Raw genomic sequence first — 18,969 nt, 5'->3', positions numbered from 1 at the left:
TTTCTCAACAGAAACACATCAGGCCAGAAGGGAATGGAATGAAATATACAAAGTCATGCAAAGCAAGGGTCTGAATCCAAGAATACTGTACCCAGCAAGGCTATTGATCAAAGTTGAGGGTGAAATCAGGAGCTTCACAGACAAAAAAGGACTAACGGAATTTATTACCACCAAATCAGCAATGCAAGAAGTGCTAAAGGGACTGCTATAAAAAGAAGAAATAGAAAAGGAAGAAGGAACACAGGCATAAAGAATAAAAATGGAAACAAACAAGTACTTATCAATAACTTTAAATGTAAATGTTTTAAATGCCCCAATCAAAAGACATAGGGTAGCTGATTGGATAAGAAAACATGACCCATATATCTGCTGTCTACAAAAGACCCACCTCAGAAAAAAAAGGACTCACACAGACTGATGGTGAAGGGATGGAAAAAGGTTTTTTAGGCAAATGGAAATGAAAAAAAAAAGCTGGGGTAGCAATACTTATATATGACAAATTAGATCTCAAAGTGAAGGACATAAAAAGAGATAAGGAAGGCCATTTCATAATACTAAAGGGAGCAATCCAACAAGAAGAAATAACTCTGTTAAACATATATGCACCCTATACAGGAGCACCCAAATACATAAAAAAACTGGAGGATATCAAGGGAGAGATTTGACAGCAATACAGTCATAGTAGGGGACTTTAATACACCACTATCACCATTGGACAAATCCTCTAAACAAAAAATCAGCAAAGAAACAACAATCCTAAATGGCTCACTAGATCAGACGGAATTAATTGATATCTTCAGAACATTACACCCCAAAGCCACAGAATACACTCTTCTCAAGTGCACATGGGTCATTTTTAAAGATAGACCACATATTGGTACACAGACAAAGTTTCCTCAAATTAAAGAAGATAGAAATGATATCAAGCATCTTCTCAGATCACAATGACATAAAATCAGAAATCAACTACAATAAAAACGATGTAAAAAATCAAATACTTGGAGGCTAAATAGCATGCTATTAAACAATGATTGGGTTACTAAAGAGATCAAAGAAGAAGTAAAAAGCATCATGGCAACAAATGACAATGAAAACACAACGATCCAAAATCTATGGGACACAGTGAAAGCAGTCTTGAGAGGGAAGTTCATAGCTCTACAGGCCTACCTCAAAAAAATGAGAAAAAAATGGTAATAAATGATCTAACCCTACATCTCAAAGAGTTAGAAAGAGAGCAACCAGAAAATCCCAGAGTAAGCAGAAGGAAGGACATAATAAAGATCAGAGCAGAAATAAACAACATAGTGACCAAAACAAACAATACAAAAGATCAACAAAACCAAGAGCTGGTTCTTTGAAAGGATAAACAAGATTGATGAACCTCTAGCCAGGCTCACCAAGAAGCAAAGAGAGAGGACTCAAATAAACAAAATCAGAAATGAAAGAGGTGAAGTAACAACTGATCCAATAGAAATACAAAGGATTATGAAAAAATACTATGAACTATTCCAACAAATGGACATATTCTTAGATAAATTCAAGCTCCCAAAACTCAATCAGGAAGAATCAAAAAACCTGAATAGTCCAATAACTACCTAAGAAATTGAAGCAATGATCAAAAATCTTCCAGCAAACAAAAGCCCTGGTCTGAATGGCTTTAAAGGGGAGTTCTACCAAGCATTCAAAGAACTAAAACCTACCCTCCTCAGATTATTCCAAAAAATTCAAGAGGAAGGAACACTTCCAAGCTCTTTCTATGAAGCCAGCATTTCCATAATTCCAAAACCAGATAAAGACACCACAAAGAAAGAGAACTATAGGCCAATATCCTTAATGAAAATAGATGCTAAAATCTTCAACAAAATCCTAGCAAATCGGATTCAGCATTACATTAGAAAGATCATACACCATGACCAAGTGGGATTTATTCCAGGGATGCAAGGATGGTACAATATCCACAACTCAATAAATGTGATTTATCACATAAACAAATTGAGAGGGAAAAAAATCACATAATCTTATCAATTGGTGCAGAAAAAGCATTTGACAAAATCCAACACCCTTTCTTGATAAAAACTCTCAGCAAAGCGGAAGTAGAAGGGTCATACCTCAACATAATAAAAGCCTTATATGACTAACCTACAGCCAACATCATACTCAATGGGCAAAAACTAAACTCATTTCCCCTAAGAACGGGAACAAGATAGGGATGCCAACTTTCACCATTCCTGTTTGATATAGTACTGGAAGTGCTAGCCATAGCAATCAGTCAAAAAGAAGATATAAAAAGCATCCAAATTGGAGAAGAAGAAGTAAAACTGTCGTTATTCACAGATAACATGATACTATACAGAGAAATACCCAAAGACTCCATAAAAAAACTACTAGACTTAATAAGTGAATTTGGCAATGTAGCATGATACAAAAGCAACATCCAGAAATCTATAGCCTTGTTATACACCAATAATGAACTCACAAAAGAGAAACTATGAAAACAATCCCATTTACCATTGCACCCAAAAAATTAAGATACCTAGGAGTAAACTTAACTAAGAAGGTAAAAGACCTGTACTCAGAAAACTACAGGACATTGAAAAAAGAAATACAGGAAGACATAAACAAATGGAAGAATATACCATGTTCATGGATTGGTAGAATCAACATCATTATAATGTCCATACTACCCAGATTCAATGCAATCCCCATTAAAATATCAAGGGCATATTTCAAAGATCTAGAACAAATTCTCTACAAATTCATCTGGAATAAAAAAAGACGCCGAATAGCCACAGCAATCCTGAGGATGAAGAACAAAGTTGGATGGATTATAATAGTAGATATCAAGCTGTATTACCAAACTACGGTTCTCAAAACTGCCTGGTACTGGCACAAGAACAGACATATAGACCAATGGAAGAGAACAGAGAACCCAGAAATTGACCCATGCTATTATGCTCAGTTACTGTTTGACAAAGGAGGCAAGAGCATACAATGGAGTCAAGACAGTCTTTTCAATAAATTTTGCTGGGAAATTTGGTCAGATACATGCAAAAAAATGAAACTAGATCACCAACTTACACCATTTATAAAAACAAATTTAAAATGTTTAAAGGACCTAAATGTAAGACGGGAAACCATAAAAATCCTACAAGATTCCATAGGCAGCAAAATAGCAGACATATGTCATAGCAATATCTTTACCGACACAGCTCCTAGGGCAATGGAGACCAAAGAGAAAATAAACAAATGGCACTACATCAAAATATAAAGCTTCTACACAGTAAAAGAAACCATCAACAAAACAACAAGAAAGCCACTGCATGGGAGAACATATTTGCCAATGATATTTCACATAAGGTTTTAATCTCCAAAATTTACAGAGAACTCACACAACTTAATAAAAGTAAGATAAACGATCCAATCAAAAAATGGGCAAAGGACCTAAATAGACACTTTTAGAAAGTGGACATACAGAAGGCCATGAAACATATGAAAACATGCTCAAAGTCACTAATCACCCAAGAGATGCACATCAAAACAACAATGAGATACCATTTCACACCTGTCAGAATGGCTATCATCAACAAATGACAAGTGCTGGCGAGGATGTGGAGGAAAAGGAACCCTCATGTATTGCTGATGGGAATGCAGACTGCTGCAGCCACTGTGGAAGACAGTATGGAGCTTCCTCAAAAAGTTGAAAATGGAACTCCAATTTGACCCAGTAATCCCACTTCTAGGACTATATCCCAAGAAAACAGAAACACCAATCAGAAAGGATATATGCACCCCTATGTTCATAGCAGCACAATTTATAATAGCTAAGATTTGGAAACAGCCTAAGTGCCCATCAGCAGATGAATGGGTTAAGAAACTATGGTACATATACACAATGGAATACTAGGCTGCTATAAAAAAGAAGAAACTTTTTCCATTTGCAAACATCATGGATGGAACTAGAGAGCATTATGCTAAGCAAAATAAGCCAGTTACAGAAATATAAATATCACATGATCTCACTCATATATGGGATATAATGATCAACATAAACTGATGAGCACAAATAGATGCAGAGACAAATGGCAGGGGAGGTGGTGGGGGGCTTTAGAGAGCAACCAAAGGACTTGTATGCATGCATATTAGCATAACCAATGGACACAGACACTGGGGTTGGGGTGCTTGCCCGGGGTGGAAATGGCTGGAGGGGCAGTAAAACTATAGACAATAAAAAAAAAGAGCCAATGAAACATTTAGAACTAAAAATTACAATTTTTAAAATAAAATTCACTCAGGTTAACAGAAAATGAAACACTACAAAAGAGAATTAACCTAAGTGTTCATCGTCAGATGAATGAATAAGATGTGGTATTATAAATATACAATGGGATTTGGAAGCAGCCTAAGTGCCCATCCACAGATGAGTGGATTAAAAACCTGTGGTACAAATATACAATGGAATACTACACTGAGGTAAAAAAGAAGGAATTCTTATGATTTGCAACAGCATGGATGGAACTGGAGAGCATTATGCTAAGTGAAATAAGCCAGTCAGAGAAAGATAAATATCACATGATCTCACTCATTTATGGAATATAATGAACAACATAAACTCATGAACAAAAACAGATCCAAAGACAGAGAAGCATTGATCAGACTGTCAAACCTCAGAGGGAAGGTAGTTGAGGGGAGAGGTAAGGGGGAGAGATCAACCAAAGGACTTTTATGCATGCACATAAGCCTAACCAATGGACACAGACACCAGGGGGGTGAGGGCATGAGTGGGGATGTGGGGGAGGCAGTTGGGGGGATAAGGACACATATGTAATACCTTAATCAATAAAGAAAAAGATAAAGAAATAAATATACAATGGAATACTACTCAGCCACAAAAAATAAATATTGCCATTTGCGACAACATGGATGGATCTGGAGAATATTATGCTAAGTGAAGTAAGTCAGATGGAAAAGGACAAAAATAAAGTAGGATTTCACTTATATGTGGAATATCAAACAAAAAAGGACCAAACATACCAACAAAATAAACAAAAACAAACTCATAAAAACTAACAACAGAATGGTGATTCCCAAAGGGAAACAAGCCTGGGGAGGAATAATAATTGGGCAAAGGGAATCAAATATATGATGATGGGAGACTAGACTTTTGGTCAATAGACTATAAAAATATTGAAATATAATGTACACCTCAAATTTATAATGTTATTAACTGCTGTAACCTCAATAAATTTAATACAAAAGCAAAGCAAAAAGAAATAAGACATTGATAAAAACGATAAACTTAAAAATATAAGCAAGACAACTGTCTAAAATGGAATATTAATAAAATAAAAAAAAGTTAGTGAAAAGACCTGTGGTCCAGGGTAAAATTCCCAGAAGCTGAGGGGGGGGGGAGGGGGGAAAGCAGGGGAGGAAGAACAGGAAACCACTTGAAGAAATATTAGACAGAAATTTCAAATTTCTATGAAAATTATAAATTCAAGATTCAAGAAGTTCAATGAACCCACAAACTAGATAAACACAAAAGCACATCAACAAATAATAATCAACTTGCTGGGAATTAATAATAAAGAAAGAAAAACTCGAAAGAATTCAGGGAGGAAGGAGACACATTATATAAAGTAGAAGAAATACAAGAATTATGACATATCTCAATAAATATTATACAAGCCAGAAGAAAATGACTATTTAAGAGTAAAAGAAATTAATAAATCTTTAGCTGGATTAATCAAGAAAAAAAAAAAAGAAGACACCAATGACCAATATCAGATATAAAAGAGGGAACATCACTACAAAGCCACAGATATTAAAAGGATAATAAAAATATGAGGAACAACTTACGTCAATAAATTTGACAATCGAGATGAAAAAGACACATTTCTTGAAAGATGTAAATTACTAAAACTGACACAAGGAAAAGAAGAAAATTGGAATAGCTCTGTATCTATTTAAAAATAAATTAAAAACTTTCCCAGAAAGAAAATTCCAGGGTCAAATGGCTTCACTGGTGAATTCTGTCCAACATAAAAGGAAGAAACAATACTGATCTCACACAAACTCTTCCAGAATATAGGTGATGAGGGAATATTTCTCAAGTCATTTTATAAGGTCACTTTACTCTGATGCCAAAGCTAGACAAAATCATTAAAAGTAATGAAAACTACAGGCCAATATCTCTCATGCAGAGATACAAAAATCCTTAACAAAATACCCTCCTATATAATAAAAACCTAACAAGCTAAGTGTCCGGTCATCCGTTCAACCAATCAAAGTGTAATATGCTAATGATATGCTGAGGGAGCTCAGCCACTTGCTATGACGTGCACTGACCACCAGGGAGCAGACGGTCGACCGGTCTACCAGTTGCTATGATGTGCACTGACTTCCAGGGGGCAGATACTCTGACCGGTAGGTTAGCTTGCTGCTGGGGTCTGGTGATCGGGACTGAGTGAGATGGGCCAGACATACCCTGGAGCCCTCCCACGGTCCCTCCCAGGCTGGCTAACATCCCGTGTCCCTCCCCGGCCCTGAGATTGTGCACTGGTGGGGTCTCTCAGCCTGGCCTGTGTCCTCTCACAATCCAGGACCCCTTAGGGAAGCGGTTCTCAACCTGTGGGTTGCGACCCCTTTGGCGGTCGAATGACCACTTTCACAGGGGTCGCCTAAGACCATCCTGCATATCAGATATTTACATTACGATTCATAATAGTAGCAACATTACAGTTATGAAGTAGCAATGAAAATAATTTTATGGTTGGGTCACAACATGAGGAACTGTATTTAAAGGGCCAGAAGGTTGAGAACCATTGCCTTAGGGGAAGTTGGAGAGCCGGTTTCAGCCAGATGCCACAGGCCAGGCCGAAGGACCCCGCTGGTGCATGAATTTGTGCACTGGGCCTCGAGCATACAATAAAAGGCTAATATGCAAATTGTCCCCAGGGGCAGGAGTTCAATGTGCGCTCACCACCAGGGGCAGCGCGGAATGACGGAACGCCCCAGCAAACAGCTGGTAGCCAGGGGAAGGATGGTCCCAGCCGGCAGCTGGCAGCCAGGGGAAGGAAGGCCCCAATTGGCCCTGATCGCTGGCCAGGCTAGGGACCCTACCCATGCACAAATTTCATGCATCAGGCCTCTAGTTAAGAAATAAAACACAATACTACCTATGAAAATAGTAATACACTGTGACTAAGTAGGATTTATCACAGGAATATGGAGTTAGTTTAACATTAAAACACCAATCATTACATTGCACATATTAAAAGTATTCCTTTATTGCCCTAGCCAGTTTGGCTCAGTGGGCTGAAGGGCCCCTGGTTCAATTCTGGTCAAGGGCACATTCCTGGGTTGTGGGCTTGAACTCCAACAGTGGGCATGCAAGAGGCAGCTGATCACTGATTCTCTCTCTCTCTCTCTCTCTCTCTCTCTCTCTCCCCCCCTTCCTCGCTGCAATCAATCAATATGTATATATATAGTATTCCTTTATTAAAAGAGAACTACATGATCATCTCAATGGATGCAGAAAAACTGACAAAAGTCAATATCCATTCATCATAAACATTCTCAGTGAATCGGAAATAAAACTTCCTCAATATGATAAAGAAAATCTACAAAAAACTCATACATACATCAATAGCAATGAGCATGCTTAAATACCATTCTCTACTAAAAGGAACCTGAAACATATAAGAGGAGCCTGAAATAGCCTGTCATGGAACAAGGGAGTATGAATGAATGATAACATACCAAATGACATAGGAACCAACTTGAAGGGGCTCTCACTGGCTCTTTTGGGACAATATAAGCATCAAAGTAAATAACAAAATGTAGTATGACCCACTGGATAAAATAAAAGAAACACCTAAGTCCATACTGATAGAAGTTCATATATATCAGGTAAATAAACAAGTGAAGGGAAAGCTCTTCCTTATAGAAAACTAGAGGCCCGGTGCATGAATTCATGCACATGTGGGGTCCGGCCAGCCCCTCCCCGATGGGGGCCATCAGGGCCGGGCTGGCAGGGGGAAGGGGCTGTGGGAGGTTGGCCGGCCGGTCCTTCCCTCGTTGGGGGATTGGGGGCCAATCTAGGGTGGGGCCAGCCAGGGGAGGGGCCATGGGTGGTTGGGGGGGCCAATTGGGCTCTGATCAGGCTGGTTGGCCTCCCTAGTGTGCATCATAACAACCGTTCATTCCAGTCATTTGGCTTTTATATATGTATACTAGAGGCCTGGTGCACAAAAATTTGAGCCTTGGCGGGGGGAGGGGGGTGTCCCTCAGCACCACTTGTGCCTTCTCACAGTCTGGGACCCCTTGGGAGATAACGACTTACTGGCTTAGGCCCACTCCTGGGTGGCAGAGGACAGGCCCAATCCCTAGGTGAAGCCCCTGGTTGGGCTCAGAGCAGGGCCAATTTGGAAGCTGGGGCGCCACCCCCAGTCATGCACAGAGCAGGGCGGATCAGGAGGTTGTGATGCCACCCTCAGTCATGCTCAGGGTAGGGCCGATTGAGGGGTTGGGGCGCTGCCCCCTGTCACACTCAAGGCAGGGTTGATGGGGAGGTTGCAGCGCCACTCCATCACGCACAGAGCAGGGCCCATCAGGGGGGTTAGGGATCTGTACCCTGTCACAGAGCAGGGCCGATCAGGGGGTTGGGGCGCCTTCCTGTCACGAACAGAACAGGGTGGATAGGGAGGTTGTGGCCCCGCCCCCTGTCATACACAGAGCTGCAGGGCAATCAGGGGGTTTGGGCGCTGCCCCCTGTCACTCTGCTCCAGGGGCCAGGAGGCCTTGCGGCTCCGCTGATCCCAGTGCTGGGAGGCCTCGTGGCTCCGCTTGACGCTGGAGCAGTGAAGCCTCGCTGCTCCGCTGATCCCGGTTCTGGGAGGCCTCACTGCTACGCTGATTCCGGTGCCGGGAGGTCTCACAGCTCTGCTGATCCCAGTGCTGGGAGGCATATTACTCTTTTATTATATAGGACAGAGGCCTGGTGCACGGGTGGGGGCCGGCTGCTTTGCCCTGAAGGGTGTCCCGGATCAGGGGGGATGATGGCTGTTTGCAGCTGGTCACACCCCCTTCAGGGTAGGGGGTCCTCACTGGGGTGCCTGGCCAGTCTGGGTGAGGGGCTGAAGGCTGTTTTCAGGCTGGCGGGTGATTGTAGCTCCCAACCTCTCCTTTTTTTCTTTTTTTTTTATTCTGGGATTTATTTACCTTCTATGGCTGTCACTGGAGCTGAGAGCTGGCATTAGCTCTGAGGCGTGGCTGCAGCTCTGACACCTCGGCTGCTGAAAGCAGGTATCTGGGTTTGTTTGGGTTCTATAATTGTAACACTGTTGCGGTCCTGCTTGCTCCAGCTCTGATGGCTGAAAGCAGGTTTCTGGGGTTTGTTTAACTTCTATAATTGCAACATAGTTGCTTAGAGTGCAAGCTCAGAGGCCGACAGCGGCAGGCGGGGAACCTTGGCTTCCTCCATCACTGGAGCAAGCAAGCCTCCTGTTCGCTTCAGCTGCCTGGCTGCCGGCCGCCATCTTAGTTGGCAGTTAATTTGCATATCTCACTGATTAGCCAATGGGAAGGGTAGGGAAGTTATGGTTAATTACCATGTTTCTCTATTATTAGATAGGATAGAAGATACAAATGATCAGTAAACATGAATATACAAGAAACTAAATATGTAAGAAATAAAAACAGAAGAAATGATGGAGTTAGAAAAATCATCAGTAGATTCTAAAACTTGTAGGTGAATGTTTGATGAAGAATAATTCTTCCAGTGAGTCATTTAGGATTGCTGTATCTTTGCTGATGATTTGTCTAGAGGACTTATCCAGTGCTATCAGTGGTGTATTAAAGTCCCCTACTATGATTGTATTGTTGTTGATGTCTCCTTTGATATCTTCCAGGAGTTTTTTTATGAATTTGGGTGCTCCTGCATTGGGTGCATATATGTTTACCAGGATTATATCTTCTTGTTGTATTGATCCCTTTAGTATTATGAAGTGGCCTTCCTTATCTCTTGTTATGGCCTTCACTTTGAGGTCTATTTTGTCCGATATAAGTATTGCTACCCCAGCTTTCTTTTCCTTTCCATTTGCCTGAAAGATATTTTTCCATCCTTTCACTTTCAGTCTGTGTGAGTCCCTTCTAATGAGGTGGGTTTCTTGTAGACAGCAGATGTATGGGTCATGTTTTTTTATCCATTCAGCCACTCGATGTCTTTTGTTTGGAGCATTTAGTCCGTTTACGTTTAAAGTTATTATTGAAAGGTACTTGTTTGTAGGCATTTCTGTTTTTGTGTGGCTGTTTTCTTTCTGAGCTTTTTATTTCTTATTTTTATACCAGTCCCTTTAGCATTCCTTGCATTGCTGGCTTGGTGGTGATAAACTCCCTTAGCCTTTTTTTGTCTGTGAAGCTTCTTATTTCCCCTTCAAGTTTGAATGATAGCCTTGCTGGATAGAGTATTCTTGGATTCAGTCCTTTGCTTTGCATCACTTTGTAAATTTCCGTCCATTCTTTTCTGGCCTGATGTGTTTCTGTTGAGAAATCATTTGACAATCTAATGGGAGATCCCTTGTATGTAACTTTCCGTCTCTCTCTTGCAGCCTGTAAGATTCTCTCTTTGTCCTGAACATTTGCCATGGTAATTATGATGTGTCTTGGTGTGGGTCTTTTTGGGTTCACCTTGTTTGGGACTCTCTGGGCTTGTGTGACTTTTTTCTTCCCCACCTCAGGGAAGTTTTCTGATATTATTTCTTCTAATAGGTTTTCTAATCCTTGTTCATCCTTCTGTTGTTCTGGTACCCCTATTATTCGTATGTTGTTTCGTTTCATGTTGTCCCAAAGCTCCCTTAGGCTCTCCTCCTGTCTTTTCATTTTTTTCTCCAATTGCAGTACGTTTTGGGTGTGTTTTGCTTCCTTGTCTTCTAATTCACTAATTCGGTCCTCCGCTTCTCCTAGTCTACTGTTGATACTTTCAATGGAGTTTTTCATTGCAGCTATATCACTCTTCATTTCTTCTTGGGTCTTACTTAAGTTGTTGATTTTTTCATCTGTTTCTTCTAGCTTCTTCCATATGTTATCGATTTTTTCATCTGTTTCTTCTTGCTTCTTGCTGAGGTTGTCGATTTTTTCCTCCATTCGGTTTATGCACTCTAGGACCCTTATTCTGAATTCTTTTTCTGTCATGTTGCATGCCTCTGTATTACTTAGCTGCTTTTCTGGGGAGTCCTCCTTCTCTTTCCTTTGGGGGTTTCTTTGTCTACCCATGTTTGATCTCGCTGACATATCTAGACGTTGAGTCGTTCAGTGGCTGCTCCCTTGGTGGCAGTGACTCCTTGGTCTGCGGTTGCTCTTCGGGCGGTTGCGGTAGCAGCTCCTCTTCAGTTGGCAGCAACTCCTCTGGTGGGTGCTGTTCACAGCTGTGGTGGCTCTTCTGGCTGGTGGGGCGAGGTTTCACGTACAGCTGCTGTTCCTCAGCAGAGGGTGTGGTGCTCAGGAGGTTGCTGTTGCTTGGATCTGCTTTCCAGGGGAGTTCTGCTCTTCCCGCTGCAAACCGTCTCGCCAGCTGAGGAATTTCGCCAATTCGGGGTGGATGTTACTAGTTTCAGCTGCTCACTCCATTTGCTCAGGGACACGACCTGGGACGCGTCTGCCTATACCGCCCTGATGAAGAATAATTCTTCCAGATTAAAGACTAAGATTAACAACAAAAAAGAGAAGGCTCAGTGCTAGACAATTTTACCACTTAAGTTCTTTAAAACTTTCCAGAAATAGAATTTTCCTATGCAATGTCATTCCTTCCAGAACACTGGGAAAGATGAAAAGCTAGAATAGTTCTGATACTAAAACTTAACAGCAATATTTCCTTTGAATATAGGATGAAACATCCTAAATAAAAGCCTTGAAAATTAGATTTGACTGTGGCTAAACCAGATAGGGAAATCTATGCTGTCCTTGATCTATTGTCAGGTAGGAACTCAAGTATAGTGTAATAGTAAAAAATACTTCTTAGTCCTAGGTGACAAAGAGATAGTTAATACAACATACCCAATTACTAATTTAAACTTTAAAGAAACTATAAGTATTGAAAGTAAATATAAAAAAAATTGATATATTTATCATCTTAACAGCTAGTGTCAGAATTAGTGCTAAAGTACATTAAAAAATCACAAATTAGACAAAGATGACCACTATTATTATCTACAACACTATCCTAGCTATTCTTATGGTAATATGATAGAAAACATATAAAAGAGTAACAACTATTAGAAGGAATTGCACACCATTTTTCAGAGTAAGATTATAAACTTATGTATTATAAACTTAATATGAATATGAAAAAACTTTATATTAATAGTTTAGTAAATTGGATATTTAAAATACCCTATCTAATAAAAGAGAAACATGGTAATTAGCGTACGACCGCTACACTTCCCATTGGCTAATCAGGGCGATATGCAAATTAACTGCCAGCCAAGATGGCGGCCGGCAGCCAGGCAGCTGATGTGAAGAGGGAGGCTTGCTTGCTTCAGTGACAGAGGAAGCCAAGCTTCCCCGCCTGCCTTGCCGGCCTCTCAGCTGCACTCTAAGCAACATTGTAACAAATATAGAAACTAAACAAAACCCCGGGCTTCAGCCAGCAGGACCGCAACATCGTTTCAAATACAGAAGGTAAACAAAGCCCAGAAACCTGCTTTCAGCAGCGGAGGTCTCATAGCTGGAGCCGAGCCTCAGAGCTAAAGCTGGCCCAGAATAAAAAAAGGAAAAAAGGACAGGTTGGGAGCTTCAGTCACCCACCAGCCTGAAAACGGCCCTCAGCCCCTCACCCAGGCTGGCCAGGCACCCCAGTGGGGACCACCACCATAAAGGGTGTGTGACAAGATGCAAACAGACATCATCCCCTCACCCAGGCTGGCCAGGCACCCAAGCGGGACCCCCACCCTGAAGGGGGTGTGACCAGATGCAAACAGCCATCATCCCCTCTCCCAGGCTGGCCAGGCACCCAAGCGGGACCCCCACCCTGATCCAGGACACCCTTCAGGGCAAACCAGCAAGCCCCCACCCATGCACCAGGCCTCTATCCTATATAGTTAAAGGGTAATATGCCTCCCAGCACCGGGATCAGCGGAGCCGCAAGGCCTCCCAGCACCGGGATCAGCGCGACAGGGGGCAGCGACCAAAGCCCCTGATCGCCCTGTGGCTCTGTGTGTGACAGGGGACGGGGCCACAACCTCCCTATCCGCCTTGCTCTGTTCGTGACAGGGGGGAGCTCCTCAACCCCCTGATCAGCCCTGCTCTGTGCGTGACAGGGGGGAGCTCCCCAACCCCCTGATTGCCCTGCAGCTCTGTGTGTGACAGGGTGCGGCGCCCCAACCCCCTGATCGGCCCTGCTGTGTGTGTGACGGGGGGAGCTCCCCAACACCCTGATCGCCCTGCAGCTCTGTGTGTGACAGGGGGCAGGGCCACAACCTCCCTATCCGCCCTGCTCTGTTCGTGACAGGGGGGAGCTCCTCAACCCCCTGATTGGCCCTGCTCTGTGCGTGACAGGGGGGAGCTCCCCAACCCCCTGATCGCCCTGCAGCTCTGTGTGTGGCAGGGTGCGGCGCCCCAACCCCCCCTGCCCCCCCATTGGCCCTGCCCTGAGTGTGACAGTGGCGGCACCCCAACCCCCTGATCCGTCCTGCTCTGTGTATGATGGGGGGGGTGCCCCAACTCCCCTATCGGCCCTGCTCTGTGAATGACAGGGGGGAGGTCCCCAACCCCCTGATGGGCCCTGCTCTGTGCCTGACAGGGGGGAGCTCCCCAACCCCTTGATAGGCCCTGCTCTGTGCGTGACAGAGGGGAGCTCCTCAACCCACTGATCGGCCCTGCTCTGTGTGTGACAGGGTACGGAGCCCCAATCCCCCTGATGGGCCCTGCTCTGTGCGTGATAGGGGGCAGCGCCCCAACCCCCTGATCGGCCCTGCTCTGTGCGTGATGGGGTGGCGCTGCAACCTCCCTATCGGCCCTGCCTTGAGTGTGACAGGAGGCGGTGCCCCAATCCCCCAATCGGCCCTACCCTGAGCGTGACTAGGAGTGGCATCGCAACCTCCAGATCCGCCCTGCTCTGTGCATGACAGGGTGTGGCGCCCCAACTCCCCAATCAGTCCTGCTCTGAGCCCGACCAGGGGCTGCACCTAGGGATTGGGCCTCTCCTCTGCCACCCGGGAGCAGGCCTAAGCCAGCAGGTCGTTATCTCCCGAGGGGTCCCAGACTGCAAGAGGGCACAGGCTGGGCTGAGGGACCCGCTCTACCCCCGAGTGCACAAATTTTTGTGCACCGGGCCTCTAGTAAATATATAAAAACTAGAGGTCCAGTGCACGAATTCATGCATGGGGGTTCCAGCTGGCCCACCCTGATTGGGACCTATTGGGCCAGGCCAGCTGGGGAGATGGGTCGTGGGTGGTTGGCTGGCCCTACCCTTGATTGGGGCAGGAGGCCAATCAGGGGTGGGGCCGGCCAGGGAATGGGGCCTCAGACATCTGGGAGAGGGGCCACAGTTGGTTGGTTGGCTAGCCCCGCCTCCAACCGAGGGTGGGGCTGGCCAGGGGAGGGGCCACGGTCAGCCAGGGGAGGGGCTGTGGGTGGTTAGCCAGCCAGCTCCGCCCCCTGGTCGAATTTCTGGTTGAACTCCCGATCGAGGGGGCAATTTTCATATTAGCCTTTTACTATATAGGATGTAACATTTACCACAAAATAGCCAGTTAGTAGATCTAATTAAAAAAATATTCAATTATAGCAACAAAAATACCCAGAAAAAAAAAGTATCTGCAACCTATATAAAGATGAAGAACCATATGTTATTAGTGAAAGATATGATTAGGATTTTAGTAAATACAGAGAAATACTATATTCCTGAATGAGAACACTGATTAATAAAGATGTCTGTTTTTCCCCCAAATTTTATGGGTTTAACAAAAATATCAATAAAAATCCCATTGAAACTCTTAGAATCCTACAGAACTAGTGGAAAAATAAGCAGGTGAGGAAATAAAATTAGAGCTTTGCTCACAGCATACTTAAATATAAATTCTCTAGATGATTTAAGTAATTAAATATAAAACAAAAATAACTGTTAAAAAAGTAGAAGAAATTACTAGTACGTTTTCCTGTAAAGAGAAACATCTAAGTATAATATTTTACAATACTTTTAGAGTCAACTAGAAAAGTACTGACACTCCAATTTAACACAGGCATAAACAGATAATTCTCTTTATAAGATGACAAATGATCAGTAAATGAAAAAATGTTCAATATCTTTACTAATCAGGAAAATGTGAATTAAAACTACAATAAAATGACTATTCCTCACTCATTTGCAAAGACAATATTTAAAGCTAACAAGGTGGCATTGAATAAAATAAGAACTCTCATCTTATTAAACTTTAATAAGATGAGAGTTCTTACCTCATCTATAAACTTTCTGTGAAATATATTCCCACAAATATATATTTGCAGAACTTAGTTACAAACCAGTAAGCCCACATCCAAAAATCCATTCTAAGGAAACAATAAAAGATGTGGACAATTATTTACATACTAGAGGCCTAGTGCATGAAATTCGTTCCCTCAGCCCAGCCTAGACCCTCTCACAATCTGGAACCCCTCGGGGTATGTCTGACTGCCGGTTTAGGCCCAATCCCTCTCGCAAAATCGCTCACATGCCTGCCTACCTGATCACCCCTAACCCCTCTGCTTGCCTGATCACCCTAATCACTCTGCCTGCCTGCCTGATTGCCCCTAACCACTCCCCTGCCTGCCTGATCGCCCCTAACCACCTCTGCCTGCCTGATAGCCCCTAATCACTCTGCCTGACTGCCTGATCACCCCCAAGCACTTTGCCTGCCTGCCTGATCACCCCTAACCACTCCTCTGCCTGCCTGATTGCCCCTAACCACCTCTGCCTGCCTGATCACCCCTAATCACTCTGCCTGACTGCCTGATCACCCCCAAGCACCCTGCCTGCCTGCCTGATCGCCACTAACCCCTCTGCCTGATCACCCCTAACCACTCCTCTGCCTGCCTGACCGCCCCTAACTGCCTCTGCCTGCCTGCCTGAATGCCCCTAACTGCTCTCTCCTGCCAGCCTGATTGCCCCTAACCGCCTCTGTCCCCACCACCGTGGCTTTGTCCAGAAGGACATCCGGAAGACATCCAGTCTAATTAGCATATTACCCTTTTATTAGTATAGATAATCTGATTCTTTAAATAGTGAACAGTTGAAAATAATCTAAATATTCAAAATAGGGTCACAGTTATTAAAAAATCAAATATCCAAATAATTAAAAATTACTGCAATTAAAAGAGCATGTTAATAGCCCAGATAAATGCTCAGAAAATGTCAAGAAAAAAAAGGTTATAAAATTATAATTCCTTTAAAAATTTATTTGCATCATATTATCTCTAGGTAATGAAGACTTGGAAGACTACAATTTTTGTTTTATACTTTTTTCTATTTTCTACAAAGAACATGTTTTCATTAGAAAGCAGAAAATGCCTTTTTTTAAAAGCCAAAAACTAAAGGCTTTTAAAAAGTAGTTTTACAGATAGTTTTGCTATCAGATAGCTATTTCTTCTCAGTATACTGAAAACCGTATTGCTATAGCTACCATATGGCAAAGTTGCATAAAATAACAGGCACACACTCAAATATTGTCACATGTCAGTTTATTGGGGAAATTGAGATGCTAGAGGTTGACTCTAGTCACTTGATTACTTTTCAGTATGTCAAAAAAGACTCCACAATTACTTTCCCATATTTTGTTTAGGAACATAAAATTCAAATACAAAGAAATGTTCAAGTGAATCTAAAAACTGCTCTTTTATTTTATTTCAAAGGATGGTGATTAAGGGTCAGGAAGTACAGTGACATGGAGGAAGGACAAAAGTGGAACTGTAAAAGATAAAACATTTCTGCTGGATTTCATTTTTCATTTTCAAAGTTTCAAATCTTTCCAACTTTTTTTTTATTTTTTGCACCAAAAAAGGAATCAATACTTTTCATTCCAGTCTTGTCAACTTTAGCCAACGCCTTTTGAGCTGCAGTCATTTTGCTATTTTTCTGTTTATGAAAATAAGAGAGAAAAACTGTTTCAAATGCAACATTTATAAATCACACATGCAAATCAAACCAGACCATGCATGTCTCAAGGTTCATTAAGGGAGGTAAGCATTTGCTAACATGCTCCATAAGGGAGTGTTGATTTTTAAAAAGTTCTGATTTCAATTCAGAATTCAAACCTAAGAGACAAAATATGTTAAAAGAGGCAGGAGATAAACTGCTGCCTTCTCTGAGGTGGAATGTCACAACCAACAGTTTACTATAGGGGAATAATTCTGGAGGGTGCATTAAGTACAGTAACACAAACAATGGAACTGACACAGGCAGCAATTATCAGAGGAAGGAATTACAGCCCTATATTACTACATGATGAATAATTCACATCAATTTGACATCTGATTTTATTCAAAGGCTCTAGGGAAACCAAGAACATATATGGTGATAGAAGGAGACTTGACTTGGGGTGGTAAACACACAGTACAATATACAAATGATGTACTGTAGAACTGCATATAATTCCCTAAAGCTATATAATTTGATTAATCAATGTCACCCCAATAAATTCAAAAAAAATAAATTTAAAAACATATTACTATATTCAAAAGATAACCAGCTAGCTGGCCCATTTTTTTCCCTCTAAAAACAAAATACTTTCCAAAAAGCTGACTGCAAATATCTCTGCCTTGTAAATTGCTCTCTTCCTGGTCACTATTTTTTTGTTTAGTTTTGTTTTCTTTTTTGCCATGTCCTAGTAGAAGGTAAATAGCAGCTGATTTTATTTTGATGCATCACAACTTGTTCAACAGAAGCATAAATGGGAATCAGCAAAGAAAAAAATCAGCTGCCTCTCTGGGAACTATGAGACAAAGTTGTTGCTAAAGTATCTTTTAGGACACAATACATGATCCCTGAAATTTTGCTTCTTACATTCTGTCACTTATAATTTAGTAGGGTTAGTGAAAAGTGACAGTCTCTGAGATAAGTCATCCCTGCATTTAACTGACATCCTGTTATCTCACTGGTGCTATGCCCTAGAGCAGCGGTTGCCAACCTTTGGGACCTCACGGACCACCCACGGGTTGGCGCCTGCTGCCCTAGAGGATACAAGGGACAGTTAAAAGGGTGGGGCAGAAATACTTCTCACCAAGAAACTCAAAAATATCCCTGCTCACAGAAACCATGGAGATAGCTAGGTATTTAGCCATATCTCAAATTGGATTATCCCCTGATATCACATGCCCAGATAAATTATATGTAAAGAATAAAATTTATTTAAAAACTTTAAATTATGCCGAAACCGGTTTGGCTCAGTGGATAGAGCGTCGGCTTGCAGACTGAAAGGTCCCAGGTTCGATTCCGGTCAAGGGCATGTACCTGGGTTGCGGGCACATCCCCAGTGGGAGATTTGCAGGAGGCAGCTGATCGATGTTTTTCTCTCATCGATGTTTCTAACTCTATCTCTCTCCCTTCCTCTCTGTAAAAAATCAATAAAATATATATATAAAAACAAAACAAAACAAAAAAAACCCTTTAAATTATAAGGGGAGTAAATGTGAAAATCTAAGTGGAAGTTAACTCCATTTTGGGATAGGCAAGGTCTTTCTAAGCATAAAAATAACGAGAAAATCATAAAGAAGAGCAATTTCTATATTCAATCCTGAGAAAAACTTAAAACTATTTAAAAATGAAAAGGCTAAACACAAATTTCAAAATTCTTTGTACTTTCCTTATATGTCATGAAAAGTATGAATAGCCTTAATTTAGAACAGGCTCTTACAAATTAACAAGGAAAACATTACTATCCTAATATAAAAACAGGCATAAATGCAAATGGCCAAGAACCTTCTAGTTAAAGAAATGTAGCT

At 42.1% G+C, this 18,969-nt stretch overlaps 1 protein-coding gene across 3 annotated transcripts in view; it reads right to left on the bottom strand.

Moving 5' to 3' along the window:
• Positions 1 to 18,969, bottom strand: part of RNASEH2B (ribonuclease H2 subunit B) — a 93,414-nt gene that overhangs the window by 8,872 nt on the left and 65,573 nt on the right. For 2 of the 3 annotated variants that reach the window (XM_036299803.1, XM_036299801.1), the window contains one exon: positions 16,840 to 17,104. The exons of the other annotated variant lie outside the window; for it this stretch is intronic. In XM_036299803.1, coding sequence (XP_036155696.1) covers positions 16,988 to 17,104 — 117 coding nt within the window. In that variant the 3' untranslated portion in view covers positions 16,840 to 16,987. Of the gene's footprint in view, positions 1 to 16,839; positions 17,105 to 18,969 lie in introns of those variants that run through there. 3 annotated transcript variants of the gene reach the window in all.

This window comes from Myotis myotis, unplaced genomic scaffold (assembly GCF_014108235.1).
Source record: "Myotis myotis isolate mMyoMyo1 unplaced genomic scaffold, mMyoMyo1.p scaffold_m19_p_3, whole genome shotgun sequence".
Lineage (NCBI taxonomy): Eukaryota > Metazoa > Chordata > Mammalia > Chiroptera > Vespertilionidae > Myotis > Myotis myotis.
This window is presented reverse-complemented; position numbering and strand designations above follow the sequence as displayed.